This window comes from Protomyctophum parallelum (genome assembly GCF_964188405.1).
Source record: "Protomyctophum parallelum genome assembly, chromosome: 11".
Taxonomy (NCBI): domain Eukaryota; kingdom Metazoa; phylum Chordata; class Actinopteri; order Myctophiformes; family Myctophidae; genus Protomyctophum; species Protomyctophum parallelum.
The window spans coordinates 44,587,330-44,602,341 of record NC_139707.1 but is presented as its reverse complement, the minus strand read 5'-3'; the positions used below and the strand labels follow the sequence as shown (position 1 = coordinate 44,602,341).

General features: G+C 46.2%; 1 protein-coding gene across 4 annotated transcripts in view; it reads right to left on the bottom strand.

Annotated features, from left to right (window-relative positions):
* The window catches only part of myo1b (myosin IB), a 131,466-nt gene that overhangs the window by 38,186 nt on the left and 78,268 nt on the right, over positions 1–15,012 (bottom strand). For all 4 annotated transcript variants that reach the window (XM_083777069.1, XM_083777071.1, XM_083777072.1 and 1 more), the window contains 4 exons: positions 14,001–14,047; positions 7,733–7,796; positions 2,996–3,094; positions 944–1,047 (listed from right to left, as the gene is read on the bottom strand). In XM_083777069.1, coding sequence (XP_083633195.1) covers positions 944–1,047; positions 2,996–3,094; positions 7,733–7,796; positions 14,001–14,047 — 314 coding nt within the window. The remainder of the gene's footprint in view (positions 1–943; positions 1,048–2,995; positions 3,095–7,732; positions 7,797–14,000; positions 14,048–15,012) is intronic.

The following is a 15,012-nucleotide window of genomic DNA, read 5'->3' as shown; positions in this document are numbered from 1 at the left end:
ACTTTGTCTGCCAAAGCAGTTGACGTTAACACATTCTATTTTTGAAAAATCGTGAAAATGTGCCTCAAATCTTTGAATATATATTCTTTCAGAGCAAACGTTTTTAACTAAAATCTTTGCTTCTGAGAGGGGGGTCCCTGGAACTACATATTTTCAGATGGGGGTCGGCAGCCAATTACATCTAATCTTTGGTGTCCTTGACATGAAATATTGAGAACCACTGATATAGAAACATGAGGTTTTTCAGATTATGTTTTTTAATTTCGATGTCAGGCCAAAATATGCTTACACAGAGATTCTCAAAGTGGGCTATACAGGGACAGATGGGGATTTGTGGCCAAAATAATAATCTGGGCGTTCGTGACATGACAATGTTTGAGAACAAAGTGTCTCTGGAGAGAGAGAGAGGCAGTGACAGCTAGCCTCCCCTCTCAGGTTGCATTTCATTTATCGCTAAGTAGAGGTGAGGGGGGGGGGCATCAGCTGGGAGGATTGTCAGCTGACGTGACACACCTGGGCAGATAACCCGAGGCCACCACGTTTTTGTTCAGAGTGCAGTTATTTCTCTCTCTCTGTCTCTTTGTTTGTACCCCTGGCCTCTTTGCCCAGACAGGGTGTGTGTGTGTGTGTGTGTGTGAACCCATTTTGACCCGAGATCAGATTCTAAAAATGTCTTCTACATCCTGACAGTTTTCTGAAAAAGCTATGTCTTCTATGTCAGTCGTTCTTCGATTAAAAAAAAAATAGCAGACCTACAAGCTCGTAGCTCTGCTATTTTTCAATAGCTAAAGCATAACATAATGCTTTAGCATTATGGTTCAAGCCCATTAATTAGGATTCGAGTGCCAACCCTAACAAGTGAAGGTTCGAACCCCGAATGTTCGGGGACAGCCTTTGTGTGTGTGTGTGTGTGTGTGTGTGTGTGTGTGTGTGTGTGTCTCACCCTGACTGTCCTGAAGTTGGCTGCGTCGTCCAGGCCGTTGACCGTAGCAGAGTCCAGACTCAGGTAGTTGTACTTGCTGAAGTCTCTGTCCAGCTTCAACTTTTCTGTTTGTCACAAAAATAAATAAATAAATAGTAAATTAATAATGATGAACTATAATCATGAACCATGTATCCTGCACTCAGAGGATGGAATTTTAGTAAAGGGAAATCAACTTATATACCTGTATATTCAGTGATTTCACTTAATTCAATTTTTTCTTTTTTTATATATAATTAAAAACCTGATGAAGGCCGCTCACATTTTCAATAATAATAATAAACACTGTTGGAGCTAAAGGCTGTGTGCGGACTTCTCCTTCCCTATAAAACTGTGACCATCAAAGAATGGACAGCACTCAACAATTAACGGCATACGAGTGTCATGTGAGTATAGTACTATACTAAATAATAAAGAAATATATATTTTTATTACTTATTTTTAATACTTTAAAAGCTTTATATATTAGAACCAGGGCTGTCCAATATTACAATGTTGCGTCTGCCTTTGCTGCTTTTGAATTTGAAATCCTGAAAAATGAACAGTATTGGACATGTGAGGTTTCCACCACAGACAGACTGTGCTGTGCTGCTGTGGGCTTCACTCTGACAGATCGACTGGTTCCTTTTAACCCATTCTGACCGGGCAGGCGGGCACCCATTTTGGTGTCGGCATCATGTTATGCTTTAGCTATTGAAAAATAGCAGATCTACAAGCTCATATCGCGCCACCGAGTGGCGCGATACGAGCTTGTAGGTCTGCTATTTTTTGAAATATCGAAGAACGACTGACATTTTTAGAATCTGATCTCAGGTCAGAATGGGTTCATCAGACCAGTGTGTGTCCGGCGGAAACCTCGTATGAATCTGATCTCAGGTCAGAATGAGTTAAAAGCCCTGGTCGTACTGTACATATCCGGTGTCAGTAAAATCCATTCCTCCCCCCCCCGCCCGCCGCTGCATGCGTTGGATTTCATTACGAGTTGCATTAACTACAGTCCAAATGGAGGCAACCTCTGATGCGTCTGGCACTGTGGTGCATTAACCCATCCTGGGCGGGAACCCCGTTTGGTGTTTTAAAGCATTACGTTATACTTTAGCTATTGAAAAATAGCAGATCTACAAGCTTGTATAGGTCTGCTAATCGTGAAAATGTGGTGCAAATCTTTGAATATATATTCTTTCAGAGCAAACGTTTTTTAACTCAAATCTTTGCTTATGGGGAGGTCCCTGGAACTACATCTTTTCAAATTGGGGTAGGAGGCCAAATACATATAATTTTTGGGGTCCGTGACATAAAATAGTTTGAGAACCACTGACATAGAAACATAGGTTTTTCAGAAAACTGTCATGATTTAGAAGACCTTTTGTAGAATCGACCTCCAGTCTAAATGGGTTAAAGCCGATGACCATTACATTGTGTTCCTGTTGTCCTCCTGGGTTTGACGTGCAAAGACAATCAATGCTCCCGTTCTGCTGGAAACTAGAATCCCAGGGAACAGGTTCCACTGGCTCGTCTTTCATTCTTCGGACTAGTTTGTTATTCGGGTGGGGCAAATATAACTCGTAGTGGACAGCAGAGCCTAGCTCGCATTGAGAGCTACGCCAATGAGGGGGCAACAGACAACAGCACCACCTCCATGTAACGCAAAATAGTGACAAAACGCCCATAGACTCCAGTGCATTCCGTAAACGTAATTCCGGTTCAGGGCTTTGTCACTGTGTGTGTGTGTGTGTGTGTGTGTGTGTGTGTGTGTGTGTGTGTGTGTTTGTGTGTGTGTGAGCCCTGGCCTGATGAAGTTAATGGAGATGACGCACTCTCCTTAAATGGCTCTGGTGGACAGTAACTACTGTAAGTACATTTGCTGAAAGTGCTGTTCTCATGTACATTTTTTGGAGTATTTGTTTATTAGTTTTTTTGCGAGCTGATGACTTACAATAAGCTACTGGCAATGTGTGATTTGATTCTATTTGGTGCATGTTAATGTTTCATTAAGCCTCATTCCGCTCTTACTCAGTGTGTCATCTGAGGCCCCGGACAGCAGCTGGTAGAACACGTGGAAGTTCCTCTCTCCTCTGGGCTGCTTCACCACGCGAGACTTCTCCAGGAGGTCTGTGGAGAGAGAGAGGGGAGGAGAGACACTATGAGACATAAGAGACTTCTCCAGGAGGTCTGTGGAGAGAGAGAGGGGAGGAGAGACACTATGAGACATAAGAGACTTCTCCAGGAGGTCTGTGGAGAGAGAGAGGGGAGGAGAGACACTATGAGACATAAGAGACTTCTCCAGGAGGTCTGTGGAGAGAGAGAGGGGAGGAGAGACACTATGAGACATAAGAGACTTCTCCAGGAGGTCTGTGGAGAGAGAGAGGAGAGGAGAGACACTATGAGACATAAGAGACTTCTCCAGGAGGTCTGTGGAGAGAGAGAGGGGAGGAGGATGGACACTATGAGACATAAGAGACTTCTCCAGGAGGTCTGTGGAGAGGGAGGGGAGGAGGATGGACAAAGGATGGAGACTTGACAAGAGAGGAGGATGACAAGAAGAGAGGATGACAACAAGAAGATAGTAGGATGACAAGAACAGAGGGTGACAGGGAGAAGAGAGGGTGACAGGGAGAAGAGAGGGTGACAGGGAGAAGAGAGGGTGACAGGGAGAAGAGAGGGTGACGGGGAGAAGAGAGGGTGACAGGGAGAAGAGAGGGTGACAGGGAGAAGAGAGAGGGTGACAGGGAGAAGAGAGAGGGTGACAGGGAGAAGAGAGAGGGTGACAGGGAGAAGAGAGAGGGTGACAGGGAGAAGAGAGGGTGACAGGGAGAAGAGAGGGTGACAGGGAGAAGAGAGAGAGTGACAGGGAGAAGAGAGAGGGTGACAGGGAGAAGAGAGGGTGACAGGGAGAAGAGAGGGTGACAGGGAGAAGAGAGGGTGACAGGGAGAAGAGAGGGTGACAGGGAGAAGAGAGAGGGTGACAGGGAGAACAGAGGGTGACAGGGAGAGAGAGGGTGACAGGGAGAAGAGAGGGTGACAGGGAGAAGAGAGAGGGTGACAGGGAGAACAGAGGGTGACAGGGAGAAGAGAGAGGGTGACAGGGAGAAGAGAGGGTGACAGGGAGAAGAGAGAGGGTGACAGGGAGAAGAGAGGGTGACAACAAGAAGGGAAACTACGAGACATGCTCGCTGAGAACCAATGTGTTCCTACTTCCTACCCAACAATAAGCTCGGGTTCAGGAAATATAAAACACTGGTGACTCGGCAAGGTGGCCTTGGGTAGAGAGTTCCCAGCAGCCCATCTGGAGTTGGGATGGGCAAATGTTGAAGTTGCTAAGACAACCGAGTTCGTAAACACATGTGGCTACACAGTAGCGTGTGTGTGTGTGTGTGTGTGTGTGTGTGTGTGTGTGTGTGTGTGTGTGTGCTTGCGTGCGCGCGCGCGCGTGCGTGGCATGCACACGCCACGCCGTGTATGGGCACCGGGGCGTGACATGAGAAATCTTTGAGGAAGAGATCAAACGCCGGCTTCCTCTGCTGCAACGGCCGACTAAGCACGACCACCAAACCTGAAGGAAAAAGGCTCCATTCCATCCACAACAAAGGAAACTTCACCGTGGTCAAATTAAGAGCCACTTCTAATAGCGGAAGCCGATATTTCGTTTTTCCCCTCCCTCATTTAGTGTTGTTGTCTGGGACAAAAAGGCTCAATTACTGGAGTTAGAAAAACAAACTGGCTTATGGCCAGCCTAATTAACAGTGGATTGTGCCTTCTGCCTGCTCTATTCATACTGTATGTTTAATTAGTCATTTTAATGACAATAGAAAAATCCGTGACATACACACTATATCTCATTTTAACACGGCAATCCTATAGTATTATACCCAGTCCTGACGGTGGCGGTAACTTCACCAATATGTCGACTTTGACCAAATAGAGCGAATCCGGTGACGTCACTTCCAGTTCAACGGATCACAACATCCGCTATAGCTTTTTTCACTGTGTTGTGTTGTCAGATGTCCGGGATGCTAAGCTATCATCGTTTATTTTAAAAACTAAGTCAAATTAAGCTCTATTAAATCAAGCCCCAAAGATTGCATTTTACGCAGCGATGCACATAAAGAACACGCGCGTGCGCGTGTGCAGCAGCAGTGTCACAGAAAAGGCCTTGAGGAACATGCCAGCTCATCAATAATACACCGGCTTCCAGTTGAGCAGCGTTTCACAAACTGTAATCAAAGAGGGAGGAAAAGGTGAGGAGTCACTCTCTCCCTTTCACTTGTTCCTATATCTGCTACTTTGGAAACTTTGTGGAGAGCACCGAACACACAACATCCTATAAAGATGCAGGAAGTGGTGGTGGTGTGGGGAGGGAGGGGGGGGCCGTGTTTAAAGAATGTTCAGAGAGACATTCTCCCCCCCGAGGGGCTTTTCTGAAGCGACCTTCCACCTTTTGTACACTCTACAAAACGACTTCAGGCTGCTTGTTATTGCTTTGCAGCGGACCAGAGGAGATACAGTAGATTTGACTGTAAAGCATCCTGAACGGTATTTCTGGCACGCTGTGCCCAGGATAACGCTCCTTGAGATAAGCAAACATACATTAAAGTACCGATGCGGGTACGGAGGATGGGGAGGGGGGGGGGGGGGGGGGGGGGGCGGACGACGAAGGCCCCCCCATATCCTGCATGTGGGTTGTTGTTTTGACTAGGATTTAATGAGCACTAAAGGGCTTCGGCTTGTTTGGCTGCTGAATACTCGTCTCCTCCGCCACACTATCATTACTCCACCAGAACTACTAAGCACTGGGTTCGTCTAAATCAGACTCCTCTCTCTCTCTCTCTCTCTCTCTCTCTATCTACTAGTGGAATCATTGTTGCTCGCTTATAGGCTTCAGAGAGAGAGAGAGAGGCCAATTGTCTCTCTACCACCTCCAAGAACATCCACACTGGTATATACAGTATCTGTATGCTGCAGCCAGGCGGTCCCCAGACTGAGGCAGTGCCCCGTCTGTCTGTCTGTCAGCGGCACGGAGAAATCACACTCCAGAGGAAAATAAACAGACAGACAGAGAGAGACAGAAAGATGGGCAGGCAGACAGACAGACAGACAGACAGACAGAGCCTGGGAGATGAACAGAGGTACGTTTGTGTGTCAGACATCCAGCCTCTCTCTCTCTCTCTCTCTCTCTCTCTGTCATTGTTTCCGTGACCTCTGGTACAGACGTTTGCACAGACACAACAATGTGAAGATAAAAGCCAAACCAAAAGGCATTCAATAAAAAAAGGTGTCGCTGCTTCAGCCTGGAAAGAGAAAGGAGAGGACGGCGAGGAGGACAGAGCTGACATTGTTCCGCCTGGGAAACAAACATCGCAGGTTGAGGTGAACGCCACCCAATGCCTTCCCCCCCCCCCTCCCCTTTATTTCTTTGTTATGAAACAAAGGAAAGAAAAGATGCACGGTCACAACAATGAACCATGACCAAAATAAATAGATAAATCTGTAGCGTTGGCATTCACTGCCCGCAGTGCTTTGTACAGTGCCGTGGTCTGCACACAGTGCACAGCACATTGACCGGCGTTAACCCATTTTGACCTGAGATCAGATTCTATGTCAGTCGTTCTTCGACGATTTTTCAAAAAATAGCAGACCTACAAGCTCGTAGCGCGCCACTCGGTGGCGCGCTATGAGCTTGTAGATCTGCTATTTTTCAATAGCTAAAGCATAACATAATGCTAACACCAAAAGGGGTTCCCGCCCAGAATGGGTTAATTGATCTGGTGACCGGCGCATAGATGGGCACACCAGCACTGGCACGACGATAACGAGTGACCCGGTCACAGTGGCATGTGTCGTGGTGTGTGTTCTGGGTGTGTGTGAGTGTGTGTGTGTGTGTGTGTTCTGGGTGTGTGTGTGAGTGTGCCTGTGTGACAAAGTGCTCTCATGAGTGGAGGACAGTGACAGCCAGGTCAAACTAGTGGACACTAACTGGACTCAATTATTTTCGCTCCTATGCCAACCAAAATGTGGAACGCCCTACCAACAGTCATTAATACATGTGACTCCTTCAAAACCGCTCTCAAAGGGCACCTACGGACGGACGGCTGCAATTCGAAACTGGCCTCCGTGAAATCTGAATCCCCCCCCACCCCACCGCTCCCCCCTTTTCCCCTCACTGTATATGTTTCTTTTCCCTTTTTACCTCCTTTATGATGAATTCCTGTTCTGTTCTTTAACTATATAGAAGTGTCTATTTGTACGTCTCTAAATGTCTTGATGAATTGAACATGGTGGACCCTCTTGTAAACAAGTGTAATGCTTAATTGGGTCGTCGTCCACTCACAGTTAACAGTCTTTGTATTGAGTTTGTGCTTGAAATGTACTGTAATTCTGCAAACTGTTAATACATATTTCAATCAATCAATCAATGTCAGTAGGAGACCCCAGGGTCAGAACGCGAGAAGGGGTGACGTTTGTGCCGCCACTGTATTCGGCAGATGAGCGTGCGTATATGTACTGTATGTGCTCGTATGTATATGTATGTATGTTTGTTTTGTAAATTATATGTCCACAAAAGTAAAAGTAGCAGATCTGATTCAAGGGATTTGTTGCAGATGCAGAAAAGAGTGGGCCAAGTGCACAGTCGACCCCCCCGTCAACTAAAACACTGTACAGAAGGTTGAAGAGATGATTGAAGAAATGATTAAACAGGACACACAGTATGTCATAAAGAAAAGGGACATTCCTAGTCTTGATGATACTCACAGTTGCTAATAACTCCACCCAGAGGATCGCCTTTGAAGTCGAACTCGATATCCATGTACTTCCCCTGTGGAAGCAGAAACATGGCTGTTAGAGAGACCGACACGCCCCCCACCGATTTATCACACATGAACAGAGAACACTGACTGACTGACTGACTGACGGCATCATTTAGGCTAAACCAATGACCTTTCTCCTCCTATAGCCTCGGGGGCCATTGTCGACAATGCAGACTAAATAAGATAATGGGGGACCAAAGGGATTCACCCACAGCACAGTAGCCTGTGTGTGCCGACGGCGTTGACACAAAGCTTCAAGGTCTTCAGTGCCGTGGGCTGGTTGTCTCCAGTCCACACGCAGGCCCAGAGTCTCTGCACGCTCACCTCATTGGAAGGAACACGAGCTTCGGGAGAGTCAATAAAAGAAAGAAGGAAAAAAAAGTTCCTTCCTTCCCCCCCCCAACCTCTGTAAAAAGAGTTCACTGAACTCCAGGCAAACAGACGGATTCATAAAGCGAGCTGCCAATCATCAAACAGCAGTGCTATATGAAGTAACGGGATTCTGTGTAGAGGAAATGACTTCTTTATTTTCCCCCTGCCCTCTCCTCCCCTCCCCTCTCCTCTCCTCTCTACTGGAAGAGTAAAACAAAACAAAAAAAGCCAAACCATCTCGCAGAGGTTTAGAACAGTGAGTTCTGTGTGTCTGAGACCAACATACTAGGTCTCGTGCTGCCATGTGTTGTGAGCAGAGGCTTGTAGATTTTGCCATTATAAGTCTAAGTATTACATTATTTTAGCTTTAAGCCATTCTGGGCGGGAACCCCTTTTGGCGTTTTAAGCATTGCGTTATCATTTAGCTATTGAAAAATAGCAGATCTACAAGCTCATAGCGCGCCACAGAGTGCCGTGAAAATGTGGCGGTGCACAGCGGTTGTTGTATGCTCAGTGTGTCTGCACTGTAATTGAATTTGATTTAAGATCCCAGCAGCAATGTGGAGAAAAACAAAGTTTAAAAGTTAAACGCAGCAGAGGTTTTGTGGGAGGATATTTCCCCCCCCAAAAAATATGATGAAGTAATGTGACAGAAGATGACATCATGGAGGAATCCAACACCAACACTGCGGACAACTGGCCAGCCTGAGAAAGCATGCATGAGATAACAAAACGAAAGAAAAAAAAGAACGTGCCCGTTTGCCAAAATCTAGCTCCATATCTCCACCGACACAGACTAAAAGTGTCAGACTAAAAGCCATCCCGTAGAGACGGAGACTGAATCATTCATCTCATAGATATTATAAAGAATAGATGCCTCACTGGCCGTTGCAGTTCATAGGAGCGACGTGCATCCCAATGAAGGCGGAAGTGCAGCTGAAGGCTTTTTTTTTTTTTAACAGGCATGACACTTACAATTAAAAACAAGACAAATAAACAAACACAAACAACAGTGTTTATGATTCATCCGATGGTTGTCACGTTGCTTCCATCATGTTTCCTGGGTTCAGTCATCCTCACGGGCAGCAGGATGTAATGTGGAGGGTTTAGAAACACCAGGGTGCTCCTCTGAGCACAAGGAACCAGAAGACACAAAAGGTGTGCGTTCTGCAGAAGACTTTGAGTTTGAGTCTCTCGGATCAGGAGGGTGTTGTTGATGACCAAAACACAACTCTTATGAAATTCAATTCAAATTCAATTTGAAATTATTGTGCCAGTTTAACCTTTTTTTTTATCATCATCATCATCATTATTCATTTATTTATCAATTCATGTATGTATAATCATTGAAATCGACTAGTAAGATTAACCCATTTTGGGTGGGAACCCCTTTTGGTGTTAGCATTATGTTATGCTTTAGCTATTGAAAAAATAGCAGATCTACAAGCTCATAGCACGCCACCGAGTGGCGCGCTACGAGCTCGTAGGTCTGCTATTTTTTTTTAAATCGAAGAGCCACTGACATAGAAACATGGCTTGTTCAGAAAACTGTCAGGATGTAGGAGACATTTTTAGAATCTGATCTCAGGTCAAAACAAATGGGTTTAACTGTTGGACATTTCAGGAGCTCTTTGAGGATCACTCCTTCCTCTCTGGAAAACAAGCTGGGAGGAGTGGACCTCCTGGCTTCCTTAAATACGGCTGCACTGTATCTTGGAGGAGGCCAGCGGAACACATCTGGTTGTGGTTGCCAGAGCGCGGTATATAAAAAGGAATGATTTATACTTGGTTGTGCGTGGGTGTCGCACACACACACACTACAACACAGCTGATCTGCTAGTCTCCCAACGCGTTGCAACACCGCGCGCCGTTAGCTTGTAGATCTACACGTTTATTTTGAAGCACGACGACACACAACCGGTGCACGACCACGTTGAAATCTGGCTCCTCAGTCGACCGTCTTGGTTTCATCTCTGGAGACGTGCGCTACGCGCTCTGGAGCTGACACTCCTTTGGCGTGTGTGTGTGTGTGTGTGTGGTGTGTGTGTTGTGTGTGACTATACTTGTGAGGACCAAACGTCTTTATGCTATATGTTGCGTGCCAGTGTCATGCCCCTGAAAAATGTCTGATCTATAAGCTCACATAATCTCATCTATAAGCTTGATCTGCTATTTTCTAGGGCTTTAGGCTTACGGTTAAAAATGGTAAAGATGGGCCCCCGGGCGGCTGGCGTATAGCCGTCCGGGGCACCGTGGCTGGTATAATCCAGTCTGCAGTGCAGTGTGCCGCGGGTTCGACTCCCCGATCCCGACGGCCTTTACTGCATGTCACCCCCGGCCTCCATCTCGAACCAAAATGGCAAAATTGCATTGCAAATGTCATTCATAAAAAGTCGTAAAATATTTATGTCCTCACAAGTATAGTAATAGAAACCTGTGTGTGTGTGTGTGTGTGTGTGTGTGTGTGTGTGTGTGTGTGCTCTATAATGCATCCAGATGGAGAGACCTGAAAGAAGGGGTGACAGCTTGGGGAAAGTCCACACCCATCCTAAAACAGGGACAGGCCCGGCTCCGCTGCTCCGCTAATGGATGAGACGAGGCTGCTGGAACTGATGCAACCGAACGAGTCAGGACGTAATAAGGGCCTTTGCAAACGGGGAGCGATAAAACGTGCCTATAGTTCATTTTCAATGAGACCTTGCATGCGTTTTTTTGCTCGGAGAAGTCGTTACTTGCTCGTTACTCGTTACGTGCACACGCCCCCCCCCCCCCCCCCCCCCCGCGACTCAACAGACCTGGAGGAGAGCTTTGTTTGTTGATCCAGGCAAGAGAGGATGTTTGAAAGGAGTAAACGCAGATGAAGAAAAGAAACAGGATGGGGGTCTAATAACCACGGTGCAGTGGCTCCCGTGTGGCCTGCCTGTGATGCACACACACACACACACACACACACAGGCTCACCTCCTTCAGAGCCATGGCGTAAAAAAAAATAAGGACAAGCGATGGTGATGGTAATGTTCCATTATGTCAATGGATCATGTCTGGTTCAAGAGGTTCAAGGCCGTTTGTAATCCCTAGTCAATATAAAGCCTCATTCCATTAAATCACTGGACACACTCTCTCTCATAGACGGGACAGCGTTGCTGTTGGGCAGGAACCTCTCATCTCCATATTTTTTACATTTGAATCAACCAACAGCCCTACGTGATCATGCATCCATCCATCTTCAACCGCTTATCCGTAGTCGGGTCGCGGGGGCAACAGCTCCACCAGAGAGCTCCAGACTTCCCTCTCCAGAGCAACATTAGTGACTTCCTCCTGGGGGGGATTCCGAGACGTTCCAAGGCCAGTGAGTCGATGTGTTTCCTCCAACTGCGCCTTGGTCTGCCCCGGGGTCTCCTCCCAGTGGGACGTGATCCTTGGTCTGCCCCCCGGGGGTCTCCTCCCAGTGGGACGTGGTCCTTGGACTGCCCCCCGGGGGTCTCCTCCCAGTGGGACGTGATCCTTGGTCTGCCCCCCAGGGGTCTCCTCCCAGTGGGACGTGATCCTTGGTCTGCCCCCCAGGGGTCTCCTCCCAGTGGGACGTGATCCTTGGTCTGCCCCCCGGGGGTCTCCTCCCAGTGGGACGTGGTCCTTGGTCTGCCCCCCGGGGGTCTCCTCCCAGTGGGACATGGTCCTTGGTCTGCCCCAGGGTCTCCTCCCAGTGGGACGTAGGGCTGGGCGATATGACGATATATATCGTATTTTCGATAGAAAATGTCTATCACGAAAAAAAAGCTATATCGCTTATATCGCCGTTTCGCTTTACGGCAGTATTTTACGTCACAGCGCTTATATACGGCATGCCCAGCAGCCCATCGCGCGCACTGAAAACAGTGAGCCAACACCTTTCGGATGTCTTCTCTATTATATACTCTAAGGCCAACACGACCACAACACAAGCCGAGGTGGTGCTTGCACCTAAAAGAGGGGCAACGTCTTCCATTGTATGGATATGGAAGTGGTTTTGATTACATGAAGGGAGATGATGGCTGACGAGATTCAGAGCGGTGTAAGGGGCACGTTCGGAAATACCACACCGGAGCGAACTCATCTATCAGTTTGCATTGCACAGTGCGCCTAGTGCGCTATTTCCGAACGCGCCCTAAAGTAACCGGTCATTCACTGTTATAAATGCAGGTTTCATGTTGGGTCAAATTGATAAATTGCGTGAGCCACGCATGTTTTACACAGTTGAACAATAAGCTTGTCCGTCGTCGGGTGCACTGCAAACTTCTTCCAAGACGAAGACGTTCCTCTTACCTGTGCAGTCCTCCTGCTGCGTGTCTGTCTTGTTTTATTGTTCCAAATAAATTATTCCATTTGAAAAGTCCTTAATTCAGCAACAGCTTACAACAACAACACAAGACGCTGACTTTGTTGTGATCATCAAAAAAAAAGGAAAAGAAAAAGCCCCACTCGTCCCAGACTCCCATATAGGCTACGCACAGCTGGGCATGGAGAGTTGACGACAAGATCGCGTTCTCTCTCACTCTCTCTCACTCGCCTGTAGTCAATTAAACATCGTTAAGCTGCCCAACGTCTTTAACAAACTAAACTATAACTACAACAGAACATGTTGATTCCCTATACAGAGCTTAAATGAACTGAAACAACTGTAGTGACAAACTGTGACATGAGATATTTATTTTTTCCTTAAGCCAATTTAATGCAGACACAGGCCTGTACTTCTGTGTCTGAATGGCAACGTCTTATTTCTTTCTTTTTTCTTTTTAATTGTCATAATAATAATTATTATTAATAATACTAATAAAACTTTATTTGTATAGCACCTTTCATGACATGAAATGCAGCTCTCAAAGTGCTTTACAGAGCAATGGAGAAAAAAAGAAAAGCAAGGCAACGACATTAAAAAACAAGCAGTGATGCAATACAGTGAGGACATGAATAACAAAAAATAAAAGATCAATTAAAAGCAATGTTGTAGAAGTGGGTCTTGAGCTGTGCTTTAAAAATGTCTACAGAGGCTGAACAATTGAGTTCAGCCTCTAATTATTATTATATACATTTTATTTTGTAATATTTTTGTACTTGCTTTGGGCCTGTCTGTGCATGGGAAGGGCATCAGTATTATATTCATATAAGTAGACTGGATAATGTGAATTTAATTGTTTTTTGAGTGGTGCAACCATTATAGACAGCTATGTGTGTCCCTGTCCCTGTATCCGAGAACGGAAATAGCATAACTATTGTCACCACCAAGTGTCACTGTTGTGCAGCCTAACACAGACAGAGGCCAGGGAGGAGAGCTTGTACAGTACAGTACAGTACAGTACAGTACAGTACAGTACAGTACAGTACAGTACAGTACAGTACAGTACAGTACAGTACAGTACAGTACAGTACAGTACAGTACAGTACAGTACAGTACAGTACAGCCCAAGTACAGTAAAGTACTCGACCTGAACAAAAATCAATTCTTTTAGATAAAAAAATAGGTATCGTAAAAAATATGCTATATCGTGAGTATATCGTTATCGTGATAAAATAAATTCTATATCGTGATATGAGATTTTGTCATATCGCCCAGCCCTAGTGGGACGTGATCCTTGGTCTTCCCCGGGGTCTCCTCCCAGTGGGACGTGCGTCGAGGAAACTCCCTAGGGAGGCGCCCGAGAGGCATCCTAACCAGATGCCCCGAACCACCTCAGCTGACTACTTTCTTGCTACACACAAAAGTAGGAAAAGTATAGCAGATCTGCAAGCTCAAAAAACATGTCGCGAAGCGGCACGCTTTGAGCTTGTAGATCTGTTTTTTTTTTAAATAGGGCCATACTTACGAATCTGGACGAGTTGTCGTTCCTCACTGTCTTGGCGTTCCCAAAAGCTGAAAGATAAAAAAAAAAAAGGAGACATTAATAAATGGCGTCAAACACCAAACTAATCACTAGTGGTGGTTGTGACCATATGGCAAATATTAAAAGTGAGGATGTAATCGTGATGAAAGCTTGTTTTTAACTACGGCCCATTAATGATTTGGAATAATGCGCTCAGACTCCGCACTATAGCTGTCAATCACATTAACAGCTCTATCTCCCAGCAATTTGTGCTGATGAAGGCCCCGTAATTCTGTGTGGATTAAGCAAAGCGCTACGGGGATCAATCTCCGAGCTTAAGGACAGGGTGGTGGTTCCAACACTTTGAACTCAAAGTGTTCCAGCACGTGCGTACACTTTGGAAAACTAGAGTAACTAACAACGTTCAAAGGCAGCATTTACAAAGATTAATCCCTTTATTTAGCCGTAGTTATACAGCAAGTCATGGACATCCTGCACGCGTATAAGCGTCTCCTGTGTCAAAACTGGTGTTCATAAAGTAACCGTCATCACACCGCTATCGTGCTGTCCCATAATTGATGTCTGGAAGCCTTTGGGCGACAATGTCACAGAGAAAGTGGCAATGAATGAATGAGTGAGTGAGTGAGTGAGTGAGTGAGTGAGTGAGTGCATGAATGAATGAATGAATGAATGAATGCCGCCTGGCTCACTGTCGTCTGTCTAACGATGTTCAGCTACAGGTAGCTATCCCGCTGACTAATGCATATTGAAGTTCATTGCTAGTGTGCGCGTCTAGACTGCTAATCACCCCTCACATCCCCGAGGGTGTGTGTGTCAGTGTGTGTGTGTGTATGTGTGTGAGTGCGTGCGTACAGTACGTGCGTGGGGGGAGGGGGTTGGATAATAAGAGTAGGCAGGCATGGGCAGCAAAGGAGAGAGTAGAAAAGAGGGACGAGGCAAAATAAATAGCTGGTGCGCGGCTGATTAGAGAGGGCAAAGCAAAAGGGGCTGATTG